This window comes from Neophocaena asiaeorientalis, unplaced genomic scaffold (assembly GCF_003031525.2).
Source record: "Neophocaena asiaeorientalis asiaeorientalis breed wild unplaced genomic scaffold, Neophocaena_asiaeorientalis_V1.1 scaffold46, whole genome shotgun sequence".
Classification (NCBI taxonomy): domain Eukaryota; kingdom Metazoa; phylum Chordata; class Mammalia; order Artiodactyla; family Phocoenidae; genus Neophocaena; species Neophocaena asiaeorientalis.
The window spans coordinates 3,327,219-3,349,853 of NW_020175393.1; the positions used below are offsets into that span (position 1 = coordinate 3,327,219).

Sequence of the window (22,635 nt, forward strand, 5' to 3'; positions counted from 1 at the left end):
GGTTACTACTGTACATTTGTTCAAGGCATTCAGCCAATTACTGAGGAGCAAAGGTCTGTCTAGGTACTAAAAATACAAAGGTGGCTGTTCTCTTCTTCCTTCCAAGAAACATGCAATGTAGTACGGCTAGTGGAGCAGAAAGATACCTGCCCTGATTTTTTTAAGCATGGTGAACACTAACATAAGAGTACAAACAGGGGCTTTTGCCTTGGGGTGGGGTTGGAACAGTCAGCAAAAGCTTACTTCACAGATGATGCCTATGCTAGGCCCTAGAAGTTGGAAACGTCAGCCTGGCTATTAAATTCACAGGAGCCTCAAGCTGAATAAATCATGCCTATGCCTTTGGCTCTTCTTCTCATTCAGGAACATTAAAGCTTCTTTTAAACACTGAGCTTTAGACACTGAAGGAAACACACTGAGCAAAGAGCCAGACTGATATGAACACAGGTATATTTCTAAAATTGCCAATCTTGGGCCTCTTTTCTTAAAAAGCACTTCCCCCTGATTTAAAAAATAATACATACTCATTATAGAACACTTGGAAAGTATATAAAAGCACAGAGAATAAAAAACCTCTGAAATTTCAGCATCTGGGGTAAACTGTCAATTTCTTGGCTCGTTTTCTTCCAATTGTGTATGTATACTTTGTTTACATATTGAATTTTTTATATATACATTCTTAAAATTCTGATCATAGTTTATTTGGTTTTGTAGCCTACTCTGCATTTCACATTATATGAGCATTTTTCTTGTTAAAAGACAATACCTGAAAACATGACTTTTAATAACTATATGCTATTTACTATTTCATCTTTTAAATACGCCATAATTTCATTACTCCCACTAATAAATATTTAAATTGCTTTTTTTTACTCTTATTAAGTTGCAATGAACAACTCTGCACCTAAATCTTCACGATTTTTTTTTTTTGCATAATGAAAGCCTCTTACCTGACACATTAGGACTATGGTTGTAGGTTAATTTAAAATGTTGCTTTAAGTGAGGAATCATAAAAATGAACATATACAACCTCAAACTTTTTTTAAACTTAAAACCTATCAAAGTATATTAATTCACTAATCCTGTGATAGAAGTCCAACGCCTTGTCTGCGTGTGACAAGTGATAAGAGTTCTATATCATCTTTACTATATAAATCATATTTATGGCATATCATTTGCAACTTACAACATGGATTTCTTTAAAGTGAAGTAAGAAGTAGAAGACCCTTGTAAAAAGCAATCAGTATGTGGAATCCTGGTAAAAATGTGTTCTGAATGGCCTACTTATTTCACCTAGCGTTTACCCACCCCTAATGCAACTGCCATTTTTTAAAAGATATTTATTTATTTAGTTATTTGACTGCCCTGGGTCTTAGTTGTGGCACGCAGGATCTTTTAGTTGCGGCATGTGAACTCTTAGTTGCAGCATGTGAGATCTAGTTCCCTGACCAGGGATCAAACCCAGGCCACCTGCATCGGGAGCTTGGAGTCTTAGCCACTGGACCACCAGGGAAGTCCCTCAATAGCTATTTAAAAAAGGCTTTTAGCAATTCACTTTAATAAGTCTTTCCAAAGATGTTCAACTTAGTTTTCAAAGAAATAAGTCCCATTTCTTATTACACTAATTTCAGAGTTTTATATACTATCTAATGAACTTATATAATTACAAAAAGGACAGTGGATATAAACAAGTTTAGACTGATTCTTAATAAAAGTCTGAGGAAGAAATAAGCACACCCTAACGTCTGGCAACTGCCCGACACTTACAGCTAGGCCTTGGTGATTCTGAAGCTGGACTGGGGCACACAGCCAAGCCATGTTGTTCTCCTGTCGGACATAACAATCTCACAAAACATCAACATCAGACAAGGTCACTCTGAGACCATGAAAAAGTGAGACAAAACAAGAACACTTCAAAATTTTGTCTGAGCATGGACAAAAAACAAGGTCCCTGTGCAACCTACAAAATACCAAACATCCCCCTCTCCTGGTGACATGAGTGACTTCTGCTTCTCTACAGGTGTAGCTTTAGTCTCACTCCAGTCAGCCCTCCTCCTAGATAAGATTTACTAAGATACCCAAAGAATCACCTGCATCCCAACAATATCCAATCCAGAGCAAATCCCTTCTTCCTTAAACTCTTCCCCAAATCACCTAAATACAAGTCCAAAGCCTATAAAAGACCTTCTGAACACTCTGAGACACCTCCAGTTTCCCATGGTGTGCAGTCTACCTCCGTACGAGTAATAAACCCAACTTGTTCACTATAGTTGTGCTCCTGGTGGTCTGTGGGTGGAGGGCATTGACAAGGCTCACTCAACTGGCTGAAGCATAGTGCAGGGCCACAGTGAAGAATATGAAACTAGCAGTGTCACTCAGTGTATTTACAGGTAGAATGGAGAGCGGCAGTTAGTCTGGAGTTGGTTAAGCAAGCTTCTACCATATTTCCTTAGATTCAATTCCTAGAAGTAGAATTACTGGGTCAAAGCATAAACATTTTTAAGATTCTTGATCTTTGGGATCTTTTGATCTTTAGGGTCTTAACTGTAGGTATAATACACCAAGAATATATAAACGCAATTTATTCTTCCACTTGTTCTGGACTTCAGTTTTACCGGCTCAAACACAATTTATCAATTTCAGTAGTCCTATTTGGAATACCATTAGTAACAAAATCTGAAATAAGAATATATATTTACAGAAATATATAATGTATCTATCTTTAAGTGTAAATGCTTCTTATATATACCTAACTATAGGGAAGTGAAACGTTAAAAGTGTACAAAGCCCAGTATAAAAGCAATGCACTGTATTTTTCTTCTCTCTGAAGAATATTATATAATTTTTTCTGATTAAGAAAATCAAAATCAAATTTTATAGGCTCATTGTAGGTTCATCCACTGTAACAAGTGCACCATCCTGGAGGGGGTGCTGATAAGAGGGGGAGGCTATGCACATGGAGGGGCAGGGGGTACATGGGAAATCTCTGTACCTTCCGCTCAATTTTTGCTGTGAACCTAAAACTGCTCTAAAAAAATAAAGTCTATTAAAATATCATGCAACACGTTTTAAAATATAACATTTTAAATTAATCACTGAATACTTTCACTTATAATAGACTATAGTGACCATTTTAGAACATTCTTTTTTATTGATTAAAAAATTTTTTAATTGTGGTAAAATACATAAAAATGACCATTTCAACTGTTAAGTGCACAGTTGAGTATGTTCACACTGTTGTGCCACCAATGTCCAGAACTTTTCATCTTGCAACACTAAAAGTCTACTTATTAAGCTACTCCTCTTTTCCTCCTGTCCCAAGCTCCGGCAAGAATTTTATTCTACTTTGTTTTTATGAATTTGATTACTCTAGATTTCTCTAGATGTAAGTGGAATCATGCAGTATTTGTCTATTTGTGACTGGTTTATTTCACTTAGTGTAATGTCCTCGAGGTTCATCAGTTTTGTCCCATGTGAATAATACTCCTTTGTAGAAATATACCATTGTATGTACATAAGACATTTTGTTTATCCATTTGTCTATAGACAAACATTTGGGTGGCTTCCACCTTTCAGCTATAATGAATAATGCTACAAATATGGGTGTACACATATCTCATTAGGACCCTGGTATATACGGAGAAGTGGAATTGCTGGATCATAGGTTAACTCTATTTTTAATTGTTTGTGGAATTACCATTCTATTTTCCATGGTGGCTACACTATTTTACATTCCCACCAACAGTGCACGGGGGTTTCAATTTCTCCACAACTTGCTAACACTTGCAAATTTCTTTTTCTTTTTTTTTAAATAGTACCTGATGCTGTGAGGCGATATTGTTAAATTTTTTTTTTTTTTTTTTGGCTGTGCCACACGGCATGCAGGATCTTAGTTCCCTGACCAGGAGGGATCAAACCAATGGCCCCTGCACAGAGTCTTAACCACTGGACCACCAGGGAAGTCCCTCTCACTGTGGTTTTGATTTGTATTTCCCTAATGATTTAGTGATGTAGAGCATCGTTTCATATGCTTGTAGTCCTTTTGTCTATCTTCTTTAGGGAAATGTCTATTTAAATCCATTGTCCATTTTATAATCAGGTTATTTGAGGTTTTCTGGTTGTTGGATTATAGGAGTTCTTTATATATTCTGGATATTAACCCCTCGTCACATACATGATTTGCGAATATTTCCTCCCATTCTTTAGGCGCCTTTTCACTCCATTATTGTATTCTTTGATGCACAGTTTTAAATTTTGATGTAGTCCAATTTATGTAGTTTTTACTTTTGCTGCCTTGCTGTTGGTGTCATATCCGAGAAATCACTGCCAAATCTAATGTCAAGAAACTTTGCCTCCAAGTTTTCTTCTAAGAAAATACAGTTTTAAGTCTTATATATCTTTGATCCATTTCGAGTTAATTTTTGTATGTGATGTAAAGTAAGGGTCTAACTTCATTTTTTTGCATGTGAATATCTAGTTTTCCCAGCATCGTTTGTTGAAAAGACTGTCCCTTCCTCAATAAACAGTCTTGGCATCCTTGATAAAATTATTGACTAATCTAACCTTTAAATGCATGTTTGCATTTGAAACCATTGATAATATTGACATTGTCTTTCTTTTTATGCTAGACAAAGCAAAGTTTTTCCTGTGTATTTTTTTCCTCTTATAAATTTTATTTAGTCTTACTTTTAAATGTCTTATAAAAGGGCTCTGATAATCATCCCTATTCCCTACCAAAAGTATCTGATTATGAATTCAACAAACTCGTTTATATGTTAAGATTCTTTTAAAGTGTTCATATGTCTTATGTTACATTCTATTTTTGCCATTTCTCTATTTAATTACTAAGAAAACTGACCACCAGATGATCTCTCCCCACCCTCATGGCTTATCATTTCAAAAACAGGGGGTGAAAATAATCTGTGCTGGGACAACCTCAATGATCAACTCTGCCAGGCTAAACTACTAGATACCTGAAGGCAGGAGTCATGTCTTGATTATTTTTTATTTCCCAAAGAACTTAAAACCACAATACTATATACTCAATAAAGGAACACGGTCCATGCTGCAGTATCTAATTTTAATGGAGTTAGAAATGTGTTAGCTTCTCCCAGTCTGCTCTCACCCCTGCCTAAATTAGCTTCTCCTTAATATCCACTCGGCGATGAAACCGGAAGCATTCTTACTCTATCAGAAAGTACCAGGTAAGGCCAAAGAAAGTACTTTCTGAAAGTTTGCTGTCTTTCTGGCTCACATTTTTGGGGAGGGTTAGGAAAATTAAATATTTTGGCCTAAAAGCCTTCTTTCCGAATCCTGAGTGCTCCTAAACTGCAGGTTAAAAAAAAAAAAGTTAACAGATGTTAAGAATATATTTATGGTGGAGCAAATGTATCAATAGAAATTTAAAGGGAACACATGGTTAAACCACAACCCACAAGCAGCTGGCTGCATGGTTACCCATTACTAGTAAGTGTATTTTACTACTTGTAAAACGTTGTCAAGGCCTAAAATATGTGAAAAAAAATACACTTCAAATAAAAATTAAACTTTAAAAATAGGAATTAGGCCCACAATACCAAGCATGTAACAGCAATAATTTTGCTTTTGATAAACCTCATTAACTACATCATTCCTGTAAGAAAAATGTCTGGTGTACAGCAGGCACTCAGTAAATTCTGCTGGATCAGCACCTACTTTGTTTCTATACCTAGTGTTTAGGCTAGTTTTAAACCTTAAGATCTAACATAACTTGAAAGACACTGCCTGGCTTTGAATCCTGGCCCTGCCACTTTACCATATTAACTTCGGGCTAATTACTTAATCTCCCTCTGTACCTTAGTTTCCTCATAGGTAAACAAAAAAACCAAAGCAAATCAAAACTAAAATGGTTATAGTAGGTACCTAAAACATTTTTTAAAAATTGGTAAAGTGGACTTCATCAAAATTAAAAACTTTTGTTCTTTGAAAGATCAATTAAGAAAATGAAAAGGCAAGCTAGAGACTGGGAGAACATGCTTGCAAAATACATATCTGATTAAGTGCTTGTCTTGTTGAGTACAACTCAAAAAGATTGTTTTTTTTTTTTTAATGGGCAAAAGATTTGAACAGATACTTCACAAAAGAAAATATACAAATGTCCACTAAGCACAAGAAAAGATACCCTCAATGTGACCAGTTACCAAGGAAATGCAACTGAAAACCAAAATCAGATACCATTTCACACCCATTAAAATGGCTAAAGTTAAAAAGACTGATAGTACTAATGGTTGACAAGCATGTGTAAAACAAACTCTCAAACACTGCTGGTGAGAATGCAAAATGGCACAGCCACTTTGAAAAAACAGTATGGTATTAACTTATAAAGTTAAACATATGTTTTACCATATGATCAACAAGTCCACTCCCAGGTATTTACCCCAAAATAAATTTACCCAACATAGCCACACAAAGACAGGTATATGAATGCTCATTACATTATTCACAATAGCCCCCAAATGGAAACAACCCCAATGTCCAATTTTTTGAATGGATGAACAAATTGTGGTGTTTCCATACTTGTAAAATGCTACTTGGCAATTCAACATGCATCAGTCTCAAAATCGTTATGCTAAGTGAAAGAAGTCAAATGCCAAAGATGACATATGATTCCATTTATATGAACTTTTGGAAAAGGCAAAGCTATAGTAACAGAAGTCAGATTAGTGATTCCATGGCCCCGGGTCCATAAGAAAACTTTTTAGGGTGAGGAAACTGTTCTATATTTTGACTGTGGTGGTGGTTACACAACTATTACCCAAATTCATCAAGCTATATACCCTTTAGAAGGGTTAAGTTTTATTATATGTAAATAGTACCTCAATAAAAAACTCAGTCTTATACACAGATGTTAATATGACTGTCACCTAAACTATACTAAGTAAATTGTACCAAAAAATCTATAAAGTAATAATAGGATTGGTGTGAGGATTAAATGAGATAATGTATTAAGCCCTTTGCCTGGCACTGTAAGTACTTAAAAGTATTAGCCATTAGTCTTTCAACATATACTTTCTCCCTTTTGCTCCAATATGCTAATGACTGCTAAATTAAAAAATGTTTTTACCAATAATCATGGGTCATCATGCATCTAATAAGGTTAGATTAACGTTAAAGGCAGATCACCGATATTTACTTCATTATGGTTTAATCTCAATAGTAAGAGAGAAGCATACGTATGTGAAAAATCCAAAATGACTGGTTTGTTTCTCTTCTCAAATCTGGAGGAAGAATATAAGAGAGAGTATTTTTATCTTCATAATTCCCAACCATGTTAGTCATATACGAAGAGCACGAAAAACCACTTCACTGAAGTAGCCTTTTATCAGAAATCACCAGGCCTTTATAGGGGTAGATGGGGAAGGGGTGAAGCTTTAGTGTCCTTGGATTTACTTATAAGAACAGAGGTAGATACAATTCTTTCAGCCCCCAAACCCATCCCTTCACAATTTTAGTGACAACATATTTGCTGCAGGCAGGGAAAGGGAAAGAACAGAACCCCTGTTGTGGAAGTATACTTGAAAATCCTGAGTCATTCTTATTTCAACTTCTTTTAAGATGGGTTATGGACACAGTTCTAGGAATTCAGAACATGTAACAAAGATTTAGTTAAGAAAATCCAGTGAGGGAAACCATCATCATTCTAATATCTGTAACATATTCTGTAGTGGTGATAACCAATTGTCTTAGATTGATCCAGTTGTTGTTTTTCCAGACTTCCTGGGGCTAAAAAAGATGGTTAAGCATTCAAAAGGTCTGTATGCAGGCATAGTAAATAGGTGTGAGGACCCAAACTGCTGTAACACAGCTCTTGCCACTCTATTGTAAAGCCAGCCAATAATCCCAGTACTGTAACAACAACAGTAACAAAAGATTTGAGTGCTTACTATGTATTAGGCTGAGTGCTAAGCAACAGTGTATACTATCTTATTTAATCCTCAACATATAATTGTATATACTATTATTATCATCACTTTATATATGAGGGAAGTGAAGCACAAAGTTTGAAAGATGGTACGAAAAGAACAACAGACACACATACAAACAATGTGTAGGTATACCTCAAATTTACACTTATGGTATGTGTATTTTTAATGCAATTTTTATAGATAAGTTCTTATGATTCTATTTTATTTTATTTTATTATTATTATTATTTTTGCAGTACGCAGGCCTCTCGCTGCTGTGGCCTCTCCCGTTGCGGAGCACAGGCTCCGGACGCGCAGGCCCAGCGGCCATGGCTCACGGGCCCAGCCGCTCCGTGGCACGTGGGATCCTCCTGGACCGGGGCACGAACCCATGTCCCCTGCATCGGCAGGCGGACTCTCAACCACTGCGCCACCAGGGAAGCCCTATGATTCTATTTTAAATACTGAAGTCACAATAGAACCCCAAAATCAGTGTGACTTTCCACTGAAATATTTCTATTTATTCCCTTGGGAGAGGTACACTATAAGGGATCAAGAGAGTTCAATGTACAATATTTGTGCTACAGTTATTTATATTATTTTTCTTCATTATGTTATGAAGTAGCTACTGCCATAACATATAGGTATAAAACTATAAACTGCCTAACCAATGTTTGTTTTATAGGCAACTGAACACATTATGTTATAGAAGTTTTACCAGAGGGATACTGCTCTAGTCTCATATTTCTAATTATCATCTTAAGGGGGCCTCTAAAGGTTCTGTAATTGTGTTGGGTTTAGTCCTTTACAGTTTTTGTTCCTGTACTCTTTGCAGAATATACAAGAATGGAATCTTAGACTCAGGATTAATCTCAAAGCTCTTCTACAGATGCTTCCTTTTTGTAAGAGCAGGGAAGGTTAGGTGGCTTACTCATGTTAACATACCACAGGAAAGAACAAAGACAGGAACCCTGGCTTCCCAACACCCAGCTGGATGTTCTCCCCATGAGACAACACTATCTCTAGATAGGTGTGCCATAGGTACCAAGTCAACTGGAAGTTGCCTCTTTTCTCTCTGCTCAAAATTCTAGGAAAGATGAAAGACACATTCACCATTGTATGTTTTACTGAGAAAATCTGGGTAGAGAAGCAATTCTTAAGTCTACTTGCAAAGATAACTGCTGAGAGGAGACCTATTATCTTAAACCTACCAACTTCTTCTAGACAGAAATTCAAAGGCAGGGGGCAGTGGGAACAAAGAGGTCTGATGAGGCCATTTACTCTGAGGTCACCTAAATTAAATTTTGATGCCACAGCCATGCTGGTGGCCCTGGAAATTCACATCCTTACATCAACAAAAATGAAAAAAAGTTTAAGTTAACCGTCATCCTTATCTGCTATGGTAAGAAAAAAAAAATCTGTATTTGATTTTGATTGCTATCTTATTGAACACAAGATTAATCTCACATGAGCCATTAACTCCCTGAGGACCCAAAGGAGAAGGGAGCAGTGGCACAGCCAGCACTAGTTTGGAGGTAGTACAGCTGTACAGGAAGCAGAAGTCACCATGACATACAAATGCCTGTGGGTACCAGGGAAGGCAGAGAGGCAGAAAGAGTTTAACTCCTTAGCTACTTGCTGTTTCCTTTCCCACATCGTTGCTTAGCGAGCAACTCAACTAAGGTGTAGAGTCAGAAAAAGAAAGGAATTATTCAACACTGAGCCATGGTGGTGAATGAGGGGGATCGCCCCTTTTCTCCTACACTTGATCTGGGAACAAACTAGAAGTCTGCTATATCTGTGGCAGATAAGAATAAAAAGACTCTAATTCAGCCACTAACTTCCAACAAGCCACATGGTAGCTATTCAATTTGATGTATGGGCTATTATTCTTCTTCCAAGATAAAAAAAAAAAAGAATACTAAATTAACTGAAGACATTTAAAAGCATTTGTAAAGAAATTAGTAAAAAATCACATTTAAGATTTTAAAACAGTGGTTCTCAACTTTTTTCCTCAGGACCCCTTTATACCTTAAAAATTGAAGACCCTAAGTCCTTTTGTTTGTATGCTGTATCTACTGATCTTTACCATATTTAAAAATTTTTTAATAGTTATTTACCAGTTCATTTAAAATAACAATAACCTCATATGTTAACATAAATTATTTTTATGGAAAATAACTATATTTCTCAAAAGAAAAAAATTAGTGAGAAGAGTGACACTGTTTTATCACTTTACAAATGTAAAATGTGTCTGACTTAATAAAAGACAACCAGATTCTCATACCTACTTTTGGATTCATCTGTTGCAATTTTTGGCTGAAGTATATGGAAAAAATCCAAACCCGCACATATAGATAATTAGAAAAGATAGGAGTTTTTTAATAGCCTTTTCAGATAATGATGAATATAATCTGATACTACATCAAAACTGGACAAGTGGTAGTTTCATAAAGATTAGTTGCAATGTGGAATCTGAAACCGTTATCAATGAACTTTTCATATTATGTTACGTTAAAATCCATTGGTCTAGCTTACACATCAAATGGACCTTTTACTTATGCATAATTTTATAACGTCTTGCACTGGTCATTGGGAAAATATTGTTCACTGAGTCACACAATCTTCCAAATGTTAACACATTTCATTTCATGATATTTTAAAAATCACATTCATTAATACTCATTGATCTCAACAGAAGTCTTTTAAGTTTTGGGAAGCTGTTGAGCTCTGAGTAGCAGATACAAATTTTCTGAAACTGTAATTTTCACTTGAAAACTCAATGGCAACAAATACTGTCAGTTGCTGTCCTTGAAGTGATCACTTCATTCATTTGCGAGAAAATATCTGCCAAATAGGGAAAAATCAAGTCTGAATAATCATAGCTTGCCCTTTCAAATAAAAATGGTGCTTCGGGCTTCCCTGGTGGCACAGTGGTTGAGAGTCTGCCTGCGGATGCAGGGGACACGGGTTCATGTCCTGGTCCGGGAAGATCCCACATGCCGTGGAGCGGCTAGACCCGTGAGCCATGGCCGCTGAGCCTGCGTGTCCAGAGCCTGTGTTCCGCAACGGGAGAGGCCACAACAGTGAGAGGCCCGCGTACCGCAAAAGAACAAAACAAAAAAAATGCTGCCTCATGGAAAAAATGCAGCTAGTTCAGCTCTCAACTAAAACAAGTACACGAGTGCTTTCCCTTGAGATAGCCACTGTAGTTGGGGATGCAGAAGTGCTTTCCCATCTGTCACAAAATATCAAAACAATGTGAAACTCAAGGATTAGGATTTAATAAAATTAATATGTTTTACACCTTATCAAGGACATTCTTAAGTGATACTGGCCTTCTTTTTTTTTTCTTATTTAAACAGTGAGTGAGGGCATACTAATGGTATAGTTTGGTGCCATTGCCTAGATTTGTGATAAGGCTCCAGCAAATATTCACCATTGCAGCTTGGTACCATCGGTGCAAATGTCAACACAGTAAAATAAATAAATAAATAACATCTTAGTATTATTATGAAAATAATTTTGACACTATGGACCCCCTAAAAGTATCTCAGGGACCCCACAGGGATCCACGGACCATACTTTGAGAACTACTGCTCCAAAATATCTTTATTTTTGGCAAGGATAGGATCCATGAGAACTACTGCTCCAAAATATCTTTACTTTTGGCAAGGATAGGATCCACTAGCTCCCATATAATATAAATAGCAATAAATCTAAGCAAAACACAACTCAAAAAAAAAATACCCTCTTACCTTTGCCAAGACTAAAGACAAATGGTTCGTTTCGATCATGACTGGAATCAAACTTCTTTCCATTTGACAATTTTCCTTTGTAATGGACATAAACTTTGTCTCCAATCATCGGGGTTTCCTCACTATTCCCCACTCTTTTGACAATCTAGAAAAGACAAACGTCAAGAAAAATGAGGTTAAACATTTTATTTCTAATCAGAGAATAAAGAGGTCACACAGTCCCTTCCACATCACTCAGGCACATTTGCAAACAACTGTCTGTCCTTTCTAAAGGCTTCCCTCCCAGTTCTCTCAATGATCCTCACTGTTACAAAATTATCCTGTACTACTCTAAATCTTTAATGCTATATTTAATTGTATTGTTAATCACACTATTCTCTCAAAATAATTAATCAATAGATCTTATTTCATTGGTTTAATGCCCCATCTTATGACACTGAAATCTTTCAAAACACAGAGTTAGTCCATGTACAAACTGAATTAGACCAAAAAGATTAGTGGACTTTCAAAAACATTCAAAAAGAAGTCTGAAGCAAAGTTTCAAAGGTGAGATTTTTATTTCTCTCCTTTGCTAAAAACATTATCTTTTGACTAGATTCCACTAGTCTGGTTTAATTTCAAAAAGCCCAATTTCCTGATATAAAGGTTATACTTCCTACTATTTGAAGAATATTCAAAGTGTAAAAAAAACAGTACCACTGCACAGTTTGATATGATACTGAGTAACTTGTGTTCTAGTAAAGGAAATGCCAAAAAGCTCCAAGTTGAAAAACATTTAACTATCATAAAATCCAGTATATTTATTTTGTTCTTGGCAGAGCAAGCCACTAATACAGTTGGTCAGTTCTGGGAAAAGAAAATCAAATCCAGGCATGTGGTGTATAATTTATTCTGTCAATCACTTATGCCAAATTAATCATTTTTATTAGATAACAGAGGATGGTAGCTAATGTCCAATAAACATCATTTTTGGGGAAGGGTCTGAATTTTTATCTGAAGAATTCAATTATTTGCTCCTAAATTCTTTTTTGAGATGCATCCTCCTTGCCCCACCCTCATATCACCACATAAACACTGTGAACTTAGATTCTACAACAAAAGCCTAGACATTCTAAAGGAAAAAAAATGATTACTGCAACTTCATCAAAAAAAGTGTTTGGGGGCTTCCCTGGTGGTGCAGTGGTTGAGAGTCCGCCTGCTGATGACTAAAAGAAATCACACGATATTCTAGAAGTGCTCGTGTTCATGAACTGCATGCAGTATTTAGGAGCCTGAGCCTCCCCTGGAGGGAATCTGCATTTCTAGGACTATAACCAAGTAACTGGGCATATGGGATGAATGGCTACCACGGAGTCAGAGCTGTTCACATCAGCAAGTGATACTCTGGTATCACTTCCGGTTTCCCCAACAAGACGAGTTTAGTGCCTAAATCTGGAGCTGTCTTAAGGATACAATCTAGTCTCAATTCAGTTTAAAAATGTAAGCTCCAAAAAGAAATTTTATCTTCCTGGGTTAGTTTCTCACTTCCCAGATCTGCCTTGGTCTTTTAAAAAATATATACAGTAACAGTTAATAAGAGAGATTATTACAATCATGGCACAGTGCTAAATGCTTTATGTAATCTCAATAATTCTATGAGGTACGCAGTATTATTACTCTAATTTTACAAATGAGGAAACTTCATCACAGATAGGTTACTAAATTGCTCTAGGTCATAGAGTTAAAAGACCTATTTAATCTTAACCAAAAGCCATGGTGAAACATGAGGCTTTAGACAGTGATAAACCACCATAAGATTTAAAGGGTTTATAATCTCTAAATGTTTCTTACAAGCCTAAAAATCTTATTAGATTTACTCCCTAGAACAAAGCAGGGCCTCAGGCAAGTTGGGGGCCATGTCCTCTGTACCAGTGCTCTGAAAAGATGAAAGAGAAGAACTTAAACAGAGGTAGGGAGATGCTGCAGATAGCCCACAGAATTTCCACTGTCTTGAGAGGCATTATGGAGTATGGGATGAGTAATTCACAGAGCTACAAGGTTGAAAAGCACTCTGAATGAAGATATCATAATATACATCTTATGCTATAGATAGCATAAAGCCCTTATTCTACAGGTTCAAGTCTTCAAATTTTGGCTTGGCATACAGCAAGCTAATAGTAAAACATGTATATTCGGAAGAAATTCGGCACAGAAAAAAGCTTCCACATAAGCAAGATTAGCCAAAACAAACTAAAAAAATTCTCATTTGCTACTGATAACACAAGGAGATATTAAAACTCAGCTTAGTGGTAATATTTAGAATGTTTAAGATAATCTTTTCAGCAAAAACAAAAATTAATTATACAAAACTTGAACGCATAACAACAGTGTAGGAGAAAAAAGAACTTAGTATGACTTAAAACCATTTAACCTCTCTTTATTATACGAAATAATAACACATACATATCTTCCATACATAAATGGAAGAATCAAAAAGAACTCTGTCTCACAAAACCACTGTGAGATTTAAAAAAATGTAAAAATGATTAATTACAGAATGAAAAAAGTGTTTTTAAGGAGGAAAGCTAATTCAAAAGTGAGATATATTCGCTGATGAAACCTCAAAAAAATACCTTCACTGTACACAGGAATTCTATTTGTATGTAAAAAACCAATCCTTTTGAACTCTGCAAGTTAGCTTTTCTTTTTCTTTTAAAAAAGTCTTTTGAATTGTCATTAGCTAGCTTTAATATACTTAAATATTATATTAAAATAATCACCCATTTATACACTCTGAGAATAGAGAGACACAGCCTTTTGGAGTCAGACGTAACTTGGACCTAAACCCCAGATCTGCATTTACTAAGATATATGATTTGGGGCAAGTTAATTTACCTAGCTGGCCCTCAGTTTTACCATCTATAATCTGGGATTAAAAATAAACCTCCAGTTATGAAGACAAAATGGGAATTTAACTGCAGTGTCTGGTACTTAGTAAGCCTCAATAAACATTATCCATCTCCACCTCCAACCAAAAAAACAAAAAAAGATTTTTATGAACAGTATTTCCAGATAGCAAATTTCCCTAAATGTCATTCATCCTTGTGGCCTCACCTTTAATACTCCTCTATCTTTTTTGGAGGTAATATCCTCTCCCTGTTCAGCAACAGCTGCTGCGGGGCTTTCTCCATTGTTCTTGGCAGCTTCATCAGTAGTCATTGTCTTTTATAAGTAGACAACCTGCTGAGAAGAAACATATTTTAGCTAGGAAAAGTATCACTTCTTTATGCATCTTAAATGCCCCTAGGAACTGAGCTTTAGCTGACCCAAGATTGACTAAGGGCCAATAAGGTTAAACACTGAAAAGGAAAATAAAAACATCTGCTATGAGCGTGTACTGATGTCATGAGGCATGTAAATGAAACATCATCCAACTCTTCAATTTCCCATCCAGCTCTGATCCCAGATTAGAGAGCAGAACAAGTCAGGTTTGATAGTGATTATATTCCTTAGCGTGATTACACATTGAGAAGTAGTCCTTTCAGAACTTTGAAAACGTCCTTTTCCTACAGCCATATTCTTGACAGAGAATTAAGAACTTATCAGGTGATCTGATAAAAGAAATGACAATATATCACAGTGAAAAACAGGACAGGCTTTCAAAATGACAGACCCTAGTCTGAGTCCTAGCTCCAGCAATATCTGTTTGACATTTGCAAACTTAAAGTCACTGAGCCTCAGTTTCACAGCTGTAAAATGGATGGAGTTTTTGTTCATAGGGTTACTGTGAGGCATTAATGAGATAACAAATGTTAAGAGATTAGCACAAAGTCATAACTTAAAAATGTAAACATTTATCATGATTATTACTGGGTCTTTTATAGAGCCACATTTTTCATTTCCTGCTCAAAAGTTCCTTTGGAATGAGGTTCTTCCCTACCATGGCATTCCAGGCCCTCCACAACATGATCCTTACCTATCTTTCAGGTCTAGCTTCCACTACTTTCTTTCATGCACCTCATGCTCTAGCCAAACCAGACCAATTCTTCTCCCATAACAAGTCCCGTGCTTTCCCATCTCCATGCTCTTGGTCACTCTTTTTTAAAATCCCCACTCTTGGGCTTCCCTGGTGGCACAGTGGATAAGAATCCGCCTGCCAACGCAAGCAACACGGGGTCGAGCCCTGGTCTGGGAAGGTCCAACATGCCATGGAGCAACTAAGCCCGGGCGCCACAACTACTGAGCCTGTGCTCTAGAGCCTGCGAGCCACAACTACTGAAGCCCGCGCGCCTAGAGCCCGTGCTCCGCAACAAGAGAAGCCACCGCAGTGAGAAGCCCGTGCACCTCAATGAAGAGTAGCCCCAGTCGGCGCAACTAGAGAAAGCCTGCATGCAGCAACGAAGACCCAACACAGCCAAAAATAAATAAAAATTTTAAAAATTAAAGAAAAATAAAATCCCCATTTTTCCCACTCAAATGCTACCTCCATCTTACCAAACTCGACCTTCTATTTTATAGTTGTCTGCCCTTTTCTGTACTTCCTTAGCTCTCGCCTTGATTTGTTGTCTATAATACATTCGGTAAGACAACACACTTGTTGTATTTAAAAGATCCTTGAGAGCAGGGCCATGCTTTGTCCATATTTAGATTCCTTAGAATGCCTCTACCTTTTAGACTGGAATGACAGAATGGTCAAGGAATCTGGAGCTCCTTACAAGCTGTTTAATGTGCTTACTTTAACTTCTCTAAGCTTTTTTCCCTACCTGTGTAATTAGAATAAAAATAATATCTACTTTCACAGAGTGATCTTCTGGATTAAATGGTATAATGTATATGTTAAAAGTATACTATTCCGGGGCTTCCCTGGTGGCGCCGTGGTTGAGAGTCAGCCTGTCGATGCAGGGGACGCGAGTTCGTGCCCTGGTCTGGGAGGATCCCACATGCCGCGGAGCGGCTGGGCCCGAAGTCACCTAAATGACAGACACTTCATGCAAGGCAAATACCAACAGGCTAATCAACAAGACAAAACAAAACACACCTTGCTGGCTGCTGCCATGATGAATTCCATACTGCTCTCCTGGTTGAGCAGGGGAAGACAAGAATTAATCACTTCTACAGCTATTCAGTATTAGGCTAATAATGGACATAAGGCTCCCTAAGTCACCTGTGGGACCCTCTTGCCTACACAGTTAAAAAGTGCTATTTTACACTTGTGAAAAATGTCTGACTGATACAACTGATAATTAGACAACTAAATATAGTTGATATAGTGTTTTAAATCATTTCCAATTGACCTAAATTTGCTTCAGTGTCAACAAAGACACAAATCAAATTTTGCTGTGACCCCAAATCTTCAAAGAGAACACCAAAAACCAGGGGCTTAGCCCTCTGCTTTATTTTCTAGTACACTTTATGCCAAACACAAAAGATCCAAATGCTTGGCTCAGGATAAGGGAAAGGCCAGAACAAAGCGTCCTCAAACAAACAACAACAAAAATTAAGTACCTACTTGTTGTGTGATGCTGGGCAAGATAATTAGGGAAATTAGATGAACAGGGTTTGTTCCCAAATTCCAGTAACCTACCACTTATAAAACACTCTCTGATGCATAGAAATTTGCAGGAGCCACCTCAAAAACAGAGGGAAAAGATCTTTTAAACACTCTGGAGGTGTTGGACTGTATCCCTGGAAAAATACATACACACAGAAAAAATTTCCTGGTGCTTTACAGGTACATAGACATCCATCAGTAAACCCCTGGAGAAACCCTGGAGTAAATCAATAAACAAATTAAAACCACCAAATGAACGGTTATTAGGGAACAGGACAGCTACACAGTCTCAAAACATGAACCTACAGATTACTTATTATTAAAAAAGGAAAAAGGGCTTTCCAGTGGAGTGATCTGACAAACCTCCCCCTCCACACAAGTGATCTGCATTATGACCAAACTCTGCATCTTCTATATTAACACAAACCAGTATCAGTGTGCCTCCTGATGTGATGTAATGGGAAGCATACATGTGGTATTCCTACCAAAAACATTTAACCTGAAACTAATCAAGAAGAAAAGACAAAATTAGGTTGTGGAACATTCTACAACTGGCCTAGACTCCTCAAAATGTTAATGTTATGAAAGACAAAAAAAAGTTAAAAAAAAAAGAAAAGGGGCCTGTTCTGGTTTAAAAAAGACTAAAGAGACACAGCCACCAAATGCAGTGTGTGATCCTTGGCTGGATCCTGGATTAGGGGGAATAAAAATTTATAAAAGCACATTTTTGTGAGAATTAGGAAAATTTGGAAAAACAGACCATATATTACCTTATTATTACTGTATAATGTTAGCTTTCTGGAGTGTGATATAGCATTGTGGTTTTATACAGAATAATATCCTCATTCTTAGGAGACACATGCTGAAGTATTTAGGGGTGAGGTGCCATGATGTCTGCCACTTACTTTCAAATCATTTGAGAGAGAGCATGTGTGAGCACAAATATCACCAAAAGCTAAAAACAGAGCATTCAGAAAGCATGACTACAACACATCCAAAGGCAATGCCTTTCTTTTGAATGTTTGTCATTTGTAGATCAGCTAAACTTTTAAATGAAAATACTGTCAATCAAAAAACATTTTCTTTTGTTCTAACCTTCCCCTTTGGAAACAATGGCTTGCTAAAATTTAAATAAATAGGGAACTTGTATAAGTTGATTTGCAAGCTTTATAAATCTCATTTGATAAAGGAATTTGCTCTTCATTTTTGGTTCTAACACTTGAAGGGATACAAATAATCTTTGTAATCTCAGAACGATTCTGACTAGTATGGAGTCCATGGGAAAAGAGGTAGCACGAATTAAATTAATTAAAACACAAAGATAAAAACAACACTAAAACTTTGTTGAACTTTCAAAGGCAGATAAATCTGGAAAAATAAAGAAATAAACTGAACATTCCAAGTACTTCCCCTTAATTCCAGTTACACCATTTGGGGTATAGATTTTTGTAAGCAAACAAAACAAAGAAAAACTTCTTCCTTGATCTAATGTTACATGAAAAAAAGGCTGTAAGAACAGATAATTCCTAAAAACCTGTAAGACACACTAAGAAAATTTCACTTTTTTCGTAAGAGAGCCTTTTCTTCATTCCCTTACCCTAGGTTTATTCTGGATTTAAAATCACTCTGTAGCTATGGATATTAATCTATGATAAAGCTCACTGTCCTGAACTGTCCAAAGGGGGAAATTGCTGCCCAGAGCCTCAGAGAGGGAACACACAGTTCGTTCTGTTATGGACATGCCAGATAAGCATGCACTCTCCAAAGTGCTGGTCAGCAAACACCTGAGACATCACAGAAAAATGAGACTAAGCTTAAAATTTCATCAACAGTGTACTGAAAACTTCAGTTAACATAACTAAATTGTCATATTCCCCCAAATGAGAAATCATTTTAAAGGTTTATCCACTAATTAACCATGTATATTACCTACTGTTGTAGTTGTTCTCTTTGTTAAAATATAGGTACCTTGTATCACAGATTATCCTACTGTCTAACAGAAGAGTTTTCAGAAAGAAGACAAGAAAGAATATAGGAACTGGCTACTTTGTTAGAAACACAGAAAATTACAAAATTACAGCAGCACTCTTTCTAAGTACCATAGATGTCTGGGCCATAAAGGCTTTCCGTCTCCTAAAACTAAAACACAAAAGAAAGAGAGAAAACACAAGGAAAGGCTTGTAACTGAATGCAGTATAAGTGCATCTTAATTTTGAAAATATTCATGTAAGGACTAACTGGAAAGCCCTCGTTTACTTTCAACCCCAGGCCTCTATCAAACATTCAAGTCCAGTAACACAGGAGTGTCAGGAGTAGTTATCTATTTGTAGGCAAGACACACACAAAAGAGAGATATACATGCATGCAGAGGAAACGAGATCAAATATAAAGACAGACGATATGTCTATATGGAACTGCACACTGTATTTATTCACCTACTTTCCCCCAGTTAATTTGCTTCCTCCATACCGGGGTGCGGAATGGGGAGACGACGAACAACGCTCTTATATATGCTCATACATTTACGTTCTCTCCTTTAAAAAAGAAACCTGCAAGAAGATATACAAAGAGCCAATAAGCATGTGAAAAGATGTTCAACATCCTTATTCATAAGGGAAATGCAAGTCAAAATCACAATGAGATACCACTTCACACTCATGAGGATGGCTATTATCAAAAAAGGAAAAATGACAAGTGTTGGTGAAGATGTAGAGAAATCAGAACCCTCATGCACTGCTGGCAGTAATGTGAAATGGTGCAGCCTCTGTGAAAAGGTTTGGTGGTTCCTCAAAATATTAAACACAGAATCACCATATGATCCAGCTATTCCATTCCTAGGTATGTACCCCAAAGAAGCAAAAACAGAGACTCAAACAGATACAGTAGTAGTAGTCACAAAAGCCAAAAGGTGGAAAAACTCCAAGTGTCCATAAACAAAATATGGTATGTGTGCAATATATATTATGTTATTATTAAAATGAATATTATTCCATAAAAAGGAATGAAATTCTGATACATGCTAAACATGGATGAACTGGAAAACATTATGTTAAGTGAAATAAGCAAGACACAAAAGGACAAATATTGTATGATTCTACTTATATGAGGTACTTAGAATAGGCAAATTTATAGAGACAGGGACTTCCCTGGTGGCACAGTGGATAAGACTCCACACTCCCAATGCAGGGGGCCCGGGTTCGATCCCTGGTCAGGGAACTGGATCTCACATGCATGCCACCACTAAGAGTTTGCATGCCACAACTAAGGAGCCCGCCTGCCGCAACTAACACCCTGCACAACCAGTCAACCAACCAAATAAATAAATAAATATTAAAAAAAAAATTATAGACACAGAAAGTAGAATAGAGATTACCAGGGGCTGAGGGGAGCAGAGAATAGAGTGGTTGTTTAATGGATATAGAGTGTCTTTTGGGGAAGATGAAAAAGTTCTGGAGAAGAGTGGTGATAACTGCACAACAATGTGAATGTACTTAATGCCACTGCACTGTACATTTAACCATGGTTCTCTCTTTAGCTCTCCTACCTCCCCCTTAATTGAGGATACCTTCTGTATTTCCAATGCAATCCCAAAGTGCTGAGTCGAGCCTCCAGAAGTGATTATTGTATCAGTTCTTCAGGGACCAAAGACTCTGGGATGTCCAATCATGAAGACTGGAGAGGAAAGAGAATCCTAAATGGAGCTACCCCTTGATTGCTACAAATTATTTCCTCCTTTATTATCTCTCTCTGATACATACAATGCTTTGGTAAACTCACTTTCCTTCTCAGTAATTAGTGAAGAAAAGCAAAGTTCACAGACCAAATTTACCATTACTCCTGTCACTAACCCTGTTTACTTGGATGAATTACTGTTCTTAAATAAGTAGGAGGCAAAGAGTTATATATATTAGCATTAAAACAAAACAAAAAAAGGTCTAGAAAATATTAGACCATCCAAATGCCAAGGGCTGAAAGACTAAGGGATCAACTTCCCCCACGATGGCAATGGAGTGATAGAAAAATCTGCAAAGCTCTGAGCTTGAAAACAAGAAAAGGTGTATCACTGAACTAGAACACAGATGAGATCAGCCAGAAGGAGAGAACAAAGAAGAGCAAACTGCCTTCTGAACACCGACTGTAAGAACAGCTCTTCCAAAGGGAACCTGGTCAGCATCACAAAGAGCAGAGAAATTAAGTAGAGCCCCACCTGGGGGACAGAGCAGACGCTGTGTTCAGATCAGTTAGGCCAGGTAGGTTTCCCTCCCTCCAGAATGCACAAGGTGGCTCCCATTTTTTTCTATGAACATGTAAGAATTTTCTTTACTCCTGGGGTTCGGATGTATCACCAGAATATACGTGTTATTAATCTTCTTTCCTTCATTCCTGCAGGGGCCTTAACATCCTGGTCCTTAAATGCTGAAGACAAGTCTTTGAGGATCTCAGGAAAGTTCCTACTAATATTTCTTTTCCTTCACTGTCTGTCCTCTGCTTCTAGAAGTCTTATTAGACAGACTTTGGGCATCTTGGTTCTATCCTTCAGGTCTCCTAAACATGTTTCTGGGATAAATATTAGAATTACCTGAGGGAGACGCAAGAGGGAGGGGATATGGGGATATACGTATGCATATAGCTGATTCACTTTGTTATACAGCAGAAACTAACACAACATTGTAAAGCAATTATACTCTAATAAAGATGTTTAAAAAACAAAACAATAAAGTACAGCAAAGAACCAAGGGAAAAAAAAAAAAAGAATTACCTGAGAAGCTTTAAAAAGCCACTGATGCCTGGACCCACTCCCAGAGAGTCTGGATTTAACTGGTCTGTGGTCAGGACATCAGTGTTTTTAGAAAGCATCTCAGATGATTCTAATATACACACAGGGTCCAGAAACCACCTCAATTCCATCTTTGCCTTTTTGCTCTATATTCTAAGAGATCTCCTTTGATGGAATTTCTAGATCACCATTTGGTTGTCAGCTATGCCCACTGTGTCATTTAATTTGTTCAAAGGATTTTTAAAAATATTTATTTCTATATACTCTCTTATCTGATTGCTCATTTTTTCTTAGCATGTCTTTACTTTATGGATGCAATTACCTTTCAAATATTTCTGAAGATTCTACTTACAATAAAATGGGACATCTCCTATGAATAAGTGTTTGGCTAAAAAGTTTTTAAGGAAAATAAAATGCTGATTTTACGTATCCCCTAGCATCTCCCAAAGGCACTGGGCAGTGGTAAAGGTTGAGAAGTTAAGAAATGGAAAGGAGAGAAAGGTAGCATATTGTGAATGTAGAGTATAAGGGGAATGTATAAGATGCAAAATGTGAGAATTTTGAGACTTTTACTAGGCTTACAAAGGGAAACAGTAAAATGCTTTGGTGGAAAGGGGAGTGGAGAGCA

General features: G+C 36.9%; 1 protein-coding gene across 12 annotated transcripts in view; it reads right to left on the minus strand.

Moving 5' to 3' along the window:
• The window catches only part of FKBP5 (FKBP prolyl isomerase 5), a 95,145-nt gene that overhangs the window by 39,232 nt on the left and 33,278 nt on the right, over positions 1-22,635 (minus strand). For 5 of the 12 annotated variants that reach the window (XM_024766311.1, XM_024766312.1, XM_024766314.1 and 2 more), the window contains 2 exons: positions 14,794-14,919; positions 11,701-11,845 (listed from right to left, as the gene is read on the minus strand). In XM_024766311.1, the coding sequence (XP_024622079.1) occupies positions 11,701-11,845; positions 14,794-14,898 (250 nt within the window). In that variant the 5' untranslated portion in view covers positions 14,899-14,919. Of the gene's footprint in view, positions 1-11,700; positions 11,846-14,793; positions 14,923-19,665; positions 19,780-22,635 lie in introns of those variants that run through there. The other 7 variants (XM_024766310.1, XM_024766313.1, XM_024766303.1 and 4 more) reach the window with 4 other exon arrangements.